At 32.4% G+C, this 7269-nt stretch overlaps 1 protein-coding gene across 2 annotated transcripts; it reads left to right on the forward strand.

Annotated features, from left to right (window-relative positions):
* Positions 872 to 5113, forward strand: LOC107610131 (DUF21 domain-containing protein At1g47330). 2 transcript variants are annotated; one of them, XM_021106193.1, is made up of 13 exons: positions 872 to 1269; positions 1596 to 1672; positions 1790 to 1873; positions 2000 to 2113; positions 2198 to 2284; positions 2477 to 2616; positions 2702 to 2789; positions 3356 to 3429; positions 3559 to 3743; positions 3888 to 3971; positions 4168 to 4361; positions 4502 to 4548; positions 4700 to 5113. In XM_021106193.1, exons 1-13 carry the CDS (start codon positions 1095 to 1097, stop codon positions 4884 to 4886), a joined length of 1536 nt encoding a protein of 511 aa, XP_020961852.1. In that variant the 5' UTR covers positions 872 to 1094; the 3' UTR covers positions 4887 to 5113. The 2 variants fall into 2 exon arrangements, with proteins under 2 accessions (XP_020961852.1, XP_016167699.1); XM_016312213.2 differs by lacking the exon at positions 3888 to 3971 and having other exon boundaries at positions 877 to 1269.

Here is a 7269-nt window from a genome sequence, read left to right on the forward strand (position 1 = left end):
TTGACTGGATAAAATAATTTTATATTAACGACACGTAAGAATTAAATTTATCTTCAAAGTAAAAAAGATTAAAAAAGAAAGAATTACTGAATTAGTTTTGTTCCTCCACTTTTCTTAATATATATGTGGCACTAAGTACCTCCTCTACTTGTTTTATTTTGGTGTCAACATATATCTAACGTGTAAATTATACCAATCTAATGTCAAATTAGGTGATGCTATAAGTTATTAAAAATGCTTTAATAGTAAAAAAAATAAATATTAACATTTCATAAATCATACTATCATAGTACTAAATAATATTATCCGGAATATTCCTACAATCTCCAAATAGTAAATCTAGATGACAATAAAATAACCTTTCGGTATAAAAGAGTTAGTGCATGTTTGGGCGCCATTATTTTGTTAAAAAAAGATCTTTTTTCAATGAAAAAAGATCTTTTTTTTATTTTTTAACGTGTTTGGCAAATTTCTAGTAGTAAAAATAAAAGCACTAGTAAAATCAAAAAAAGATCTTTTTTGAGAAGCTGTAATTTACATCTTTTTTTAAAAGATCTTTTTTCCTTAAAAAAAAGATGTTTTTCGTGTAATAAATGAACAAAAAAGTACTTTTATATTGTTATACCCAAACATAATTGATAGATAAAAAGACCTTTTTACATGAGATATCCAAACATAAAATTACTTTTACTTCTCTATAAGATCTTTTAAAAAAAGATAACTCAAAAAAAGATCTTTTCTCAAAAGCTCACCCAAACAAGTCCTTAATCTGGGGCATGTTTCTTAATCTGATGACAATCAGATGTAATTATAATTATAATATATACTGAGTTTAAAAATTTGTTAATCTCGATTAGGAAAAGAAGATGACAGAATGGTGTAGTTTAGTAATAGTGAAGCAAATTAAACCGAGTTGGGGGAAGAAATGTTCGCAATTGAATTGCAAGTTGCCATTTCACACCGTAACTAACAAACACATTGAAATTTAACAAACCAAAAGCCCCGTCAGTCCGTCACTCCCCACCCGAAACAGAGAAAGAAAAGAGTGTGTGTGTGTCGGGGAAAGAGAAAGAAACAAAGAAAGAAAAAAAAAAATGGCGGAGGTGGCGTGCTGTGGAACAAAGTTCTCGCTTTACGTGCTTGTAATCATAGGTTTGGTTTGCTTCGCGGGTCTTATGGCGGGTCTCACTTTGGGACTCATGTCTTTGGGAATCGTCGACCTCGAAGTTCTCATCAAGTCTGGTCGCCCTCAGGACCGCATCCATGCCTGTAACTAACTTCTATTACTGCCTCAATTCTCAATTTTTTTTCTGTTACTATTTATATTTAATTATAGCTTTCACTATTCATATTCGGTTTTCGAAAGTTAGTAATATTGTTTTGCTACGATCGATTTGTCACGTTGGGATGCTGGGCCTCAATTAAATTTTGAATCTTTTGTTTGCTAAATTATTTCCTTTTTTCTATTCTTTTTTTAATAATCAGTGATTATGTCTGTGTGTACCTCTAGCTTGAGACTAGTGAATGATTTATGCTATATGATCTTTTTTCTTTCTGTTTTTCTGAGTTCTGGCTCGTTGTGTTGTGTTTGGCAGCTAAAATTTTCCCGGTGGTTAAGAATCAGCATCTTTTGCTTTGCACGCTTTTGATTGGGAACTCTTTAGCTATGGAGGTGCTATCACTTAGTTGTGATATCTTTTTTGTTCTTTGTTTCCTGAATCAGTCATGTTTTCCTTGCTTAATCATCACAAGTTCACAACACTCACTTCCTTCCCAATTTTCCTTTCAGACTCTTCCCATTTTTCTTGATGCACTTGTGCCTTCCTGGGCGGCAATCGCGATTTCGGTCACACTCATCCTTATGTTTGGAGAGGTAAATGAAATATTGATTGATCATTGATATGATAAGGAACAAACTCAAACTGATGCTGTAGTGTATTTTGTGTGGTTCTTTCACCCGTGAGTGCTATTTTTTGACCAATTGGATGTGACACTGCAGATATTGCCACAAGCAGTGTGTACTCGATATGGATTGACAGTTGGTGCAACATTGGCCCCGCTTGTTCGTGTTCTCCTTCTAGTGTTCTTCCCAATCTCGTATCCAATCAGCAAGGTGTGCTTAGAGTGTGACTATATGTTTGATTAACATGATACTGGCAAAACTTCTGTATCTAATGTTAGATTGTAATGTGTCCAGGTTCTTGATTGGATGCTGGGTAAAGGACATGCTGCCCTTTTGAAGAGGGCAGAGCTCAAAACTTTTGTGAATTTTCATGGGAATGAGGTACATAAAGTTCGAAGTTTAAGTTGAATTTGTAATGCATTCTGTTTGAATGTTTTAAGATGGAGTTCAATGGTTTGGTGTTGTTGTTCTATAACTCTATATTATTACTTACTCATGCTCTAATTTTTTTCAATATCTCTCTGTTTAGTGCAATACTAATTACCATGGCTACTCGTTTGTGCTTTTGTCTAGGCTGGTAAAGGAGGAGATTTAACACATGATGAGACAACCATCATTACTGGTGCACTTGACTTGACTGAAAAGACTGCAAAAGATGCTATGACTCCCATATCAAAGGCATTTTCCCTTGATCTGGATGCAACTCTAAATTTGTGGGTTTGTGAATTCTTTATCATTTTCTCTAACTTGTCTATATCTTATTTTGTTCTGACCATCTTCATTGTGTCCATACTGAAGGGAGACACTGAATGCGATAATGTCCATGGGTCATAGTAGAGTTCCGGTTTATTCAGGAGAGAAAACAAATATTATTGGACTTGTTCTGGTAATTTTTCTTCCTTCTGTAATTTTGTAAGTAGATATATGGGATTGCAGATACCTAATGTTGTTAATTCCTGCAATCAAATTGGATATGACTTAAAAGTTGATACTGCTGTGAAAATAGTTGTTAGTTTTTCAAAATTCGTCTATCCTTTTTTGTTCCTTGATGTGTTTGGCTATGTCGAACTATCACATGATTGTTTACCCATGCTTTTGCCTCCTCTCTTATCATCATTTTGCTCTTGCTTCTAATGATAAACTTTGAAATACAACAGTTGAATTGATCCACTGTTAGTAAAAAAAGTTTACAAGGACCGGTGTAGGTTGAGAACTTCATTCTTATCCTGATTATTGTTTGATTACAATATACCTAATGATTGATTATGGATATGGAATTATGGGAAGGTTAAACTCATCTGGTGGTAGAATGTGCGTAGACACTTAGAACTAAAAATACTTTTTCCCCTTTCTTTTTATGTGTGATACTGATACATATTACATGGTAAGTAGTGAAATTGGAACTCCACTTTCTATTCTCTAATATATCTGCTATCTATTGCATACATGCAGGTAAAAAATCTTTTTATGGTTGATTCAAAGGCTGCAGTTCCTTTAAGAAAAATGATCATCAGAAAAATTCCACGGTAAGTTACTTTTATATCCTTCTCTATGAACTTGATGTTCTATATATTTGTATTTTTCTCAATTTCAGTGGCGTTCATATCCTGTGATTATTGCTAGATAGTGATGATTTCCTCTTCATTTTCCTTCAGTGTTTCAGAGAATATGCCTCTGTATGATATATTGAACGAGTTTCAAAAGGGTCACAGTCATATTGCAGTTGTGTATAGGGATCTAAATAATACAACAGAAGCACTCAGAAAAGTCAAAGGTGGCGATCAACATGAGGTCAAAGACAGCTGCAGGAAGAAGGGAGAAAAGGCATCCTCGGATAAAGGTAAAGAACTATAGACTTAAATTAAAAAAATGGATTAACTTTATTTATTCAGGAGCATGTTTTTGTTATACCATTTACAGTCCGGATTTGTTAAAATTGATCAATAAAGTTAATTACTTTCTTAAAAACAATTGTTCTCTTTAGTTCTTTCTAAGGGTATCTTTGATTACTCCTGTTTTGCTGGCTGTGCTGGTATTTTCTGGAGCTTCTGTAAAACGAAATTGTCAGGTGCATTTGTTTTTCCTTTTCAATTTTACTTTTTGCATTACATGGTTTCTACTTCACTTGTTTGTGGTTTTCTTCCTGTATCATAGAGACATATGCATCACTTCCTTCGTTTGGGCTCATGAAATTTCTTGGTTTATCAACTCAATGAAACTCTCTGTGCATTATCTTATGGACCTGAATGTTGCCATAAATATAGGTGGATCGGAGTCAAATGATGGGTCACCACAGGTGAAGAAAAGTCCACCAGCAACTCCTGCTTTTAAAAAGCGACATAGAGGTTGTTCGTATTGCATCATGGACATTGATAATTCCCCGCTGCCGGTGTTTCCACCAAATGAAGTAGTTGTTGGTGTTATTACAATGGAGGATGTCATTGAAGAGCTCCTTCAGGTCAGTGCAATAGCATGCTTTTTTTGCTTTTAGAGCTTTTAGCTTCCATATATTTTGATTGTTGCGGAAGCAACTAGAGGTTGCTTTTAATTCAGCTGTACATGCTGATCCATCTTCATTATCCTCTTTGTGCATTTCAGGAGGAGATTTTAGATGAAACTGATGAATATGTCAATATCCATAACAAGTAAGTTGAAAACTCTTCCCTCTTAATTTAAGTAGATCATTCTTAGGAAGTTGGTGACACGTTTTGCCACGGTTGATTGTTTTGTATGGTTTGGCAATCAGTTAAACCCCATTAGTTTTTTAATTCGAAGCATGATAAATTGATCTTGCAGGATAAAAATTAACATGAATGCATCTAACTCTAAGGACAAGGCTCCTGATGCAAATATGGAGCAACCTTCTTCTGTAGCTGTTCAAGGGCACACACCAACGAACTCACTTTCGACAGCTACATCTGTAACGGGCTCACCAACCACCATTGATCAAATCTCTGAAAGTGAGTCACTCAGGAATCAATAATGTATCAATGAAGATGAACAGGATAATAACATAGGTATGTGTTGAAAAGGCAGAGTAGCAGTATAGTTCCTTGTAAAAACTGTAAGGCATTATGTTAGTATACATATAAAGAAAGGAACACCACCACCAACTATATATATGATGTACCTGAATACTAAACATTTATGAATGCTTTGTTAAAATTTGTACCAGATTCAGCAATAAAATACTTGTTTGAATTTGAGCAACTTCTATGAATTTTTTTGTTCTTTCCTAATTTTGATTTTGATCATAAGCTATTTGGATTGGAAAAGAAGCTAATGCAAGCTCGAGATAAGAGTAAATGGTCAAATTTGTTTTTGGAAGACCACATGCTTTTTAAATTGGTCGCCAAAAGATTCTTTTAACCAAAATTGTCCTTCAAATATTTTAAGTTAGTTACATTAATCCTTCTGTCATTTGTGTTGCCGAGGACGTCAAAATTTACTAACGTGACATGTTAGATGACGCCACACTAAGCAAAGCACACACTTTAAGTGCTATCATGATAAATTTATAGAATTACATCAAATCAACTTCAAATTAAAGGAACTTTAAGATATTAAAAATTCTTTTAATTTAGAGTTGATTTAATCTAATTTTATAAATTTATCCTGTTAGAAGTAAATTAGGATTACTAAGCGTGTTGAATTGTCACTTAACATGTTATATCACAAAATTTTACCGCCATCAACAACGGAAGTGATGAAAAGGTTAATATGACTAATTTAAAATTTTTGAAAGATAAATTTGTCGGAGGCAACCCCTATTTTGCAGCAAGTACAGTCCTTTTTCTTCTGAAACACGCTTTAACATAGCTGCAACTATGTCTTGCTATTGCTGTCGAATTTTCAATTATCATCCATCTGCCAGCTTCCTTTAACCCATGAAAGAACCGCCATGGATAGATTGCAGACTAGTCTTACTTAACTTCCATTTAGTTTTGTAACTTTTAATATATTAACGTTGTAGGACATAGCATATAAGAATAACTAATTCGTTATTCCGAGGTTAACCAAAACACTAGAACCTGAAACAGCATGATAGCAGAATTGAATAATAATTAATATTAACTATTGATTCCTTTATCAGAAGCGTTGATTCCTTTCCTTCTTGGATGCATGTTGACGTTTATAAACCGGTTTAGATTTCTATTTTTTCTATCACATAATTAAAAATCAAAGCTTCTCTATTGTGTATTTCCTTTTTTTAATTCATACCAGGATAGCTAATTTTCCCCCTTAAGAACTTTTTATAAAAAGATCGAATAATATTGTAACTAAAAAGATAAAAAAATTTTTTTTGTTATAGAAGTAGAAGTGGTGATATATCTTAACATTGTAATTTTTTGTGTTTTTCAAAACTGTGGAAGTATACAAATCGATCCGATTTCTGTACCTAAATTTTTTTTTTACCACAAATCGGACGGTCCGATTCCTACTTTTCTAATTAAACGATCCCACGTTTGAGTATAACACCCCAACAATCCACATTTTAAAAAAACACCACTACCACTTCAATATTAAAAATAAAAAATTCAATAGATAACACTGAGTAACTGAGTATATACCTAAATTTACCACAAATCGGACGGTCCGATTCCTACTTTTCTAATTAAACGATCCCACGTTTGAGTATAACACCCCAACAATCCACAATCCACATTTACACCACTACCACTTCAATATTAAAAATAAAAAATTCAATAGATAACACTGAGTAACTGTGAGCAGAATTTTTTAATTATTGACCTCTGTTATAATAACGAAATAGATTTTTTATTATGATCATATTCATATTAGAAAATAATTTTAACTGAACTTAATGTGAAAAGTGAAGTTAACTTTAAAAGAAGGAAAATCGACAAATAAATATATCTGTATTTTCAGTTACATAAAGAAAAGAATACAAATTTTATTAAAGTGGAATAACTGGTATTGAAGTTGCATGTAGATGCAAAAAAAATTATGAAGTTAATTACTACTGACTATATGCTAAACCTAAAAAAAATTATAAAATTAAAATTGAAGTAGTTAAATCCTCTTGTTGTGAAAAACCAAAAAGAAGTCTCTTAAATTAATGCAAGATATGTAGAAATAAATTTAATATTAAGTTTTTTCAAATAATTGTGGCGACTTGAGATTTTTAGGTGTGTGCTTGCATTACGGTATATAAATTGGTATAAAATTAATTTTGCAAATATGATTTTGATGAAAAGTTTATCTTAAGGTGATTTACGTTTGACTATCTTTATATAAAAATAGATTATAGTAAAAAAATGTTGTTTGGATTACGCTACTGAAGATCACTTTTAAATAAAAAATTACTAAAATAAATTTCAACTTAAATTAATTTTATATATTAT

This window comes from Arachis ipaensis, chromosome B07 (genome assembly GCF_000816755.2).
Source record: "Arachis ipaensis cultivar K30076 chromosome B07, Araip1.1, whole genome shotgun sequence".
In the NCBI taxonomy this organism is placed as follows: domain Eukaryota; kingdom Viridiplantae; phylum Streptophyta; class Magnoliopsida; order Fabales; family Fabaceae; genus Arachis; species Arachis ipaensis.

Excerpts from the sequence above, each read along its gene's own strand:
- LOC107610131 (XM_021106193.1), top strand. The coding sequence starts at position 1,095 with ATGGCGGAGGTGGCGTGCTGTGGAACAAAGTTCTCGCTTTACGTGCTT. Across the intron at positions 2,114-2,197 it reads TCTCGTATCCAATCAGCAAG|GTTCTTGATTGGATGCTGGG; the intron begins GTGTGCTTAGAG and ends TAATGTGTCCAG. Across the intron at positions 2,617-2,701 it reads CTGGATGCAACTCTAAATTT|GGAGACACTGAATGCGATAA; the intron begins GTGGGTTTGTGA and ends TCCATACTGAAG.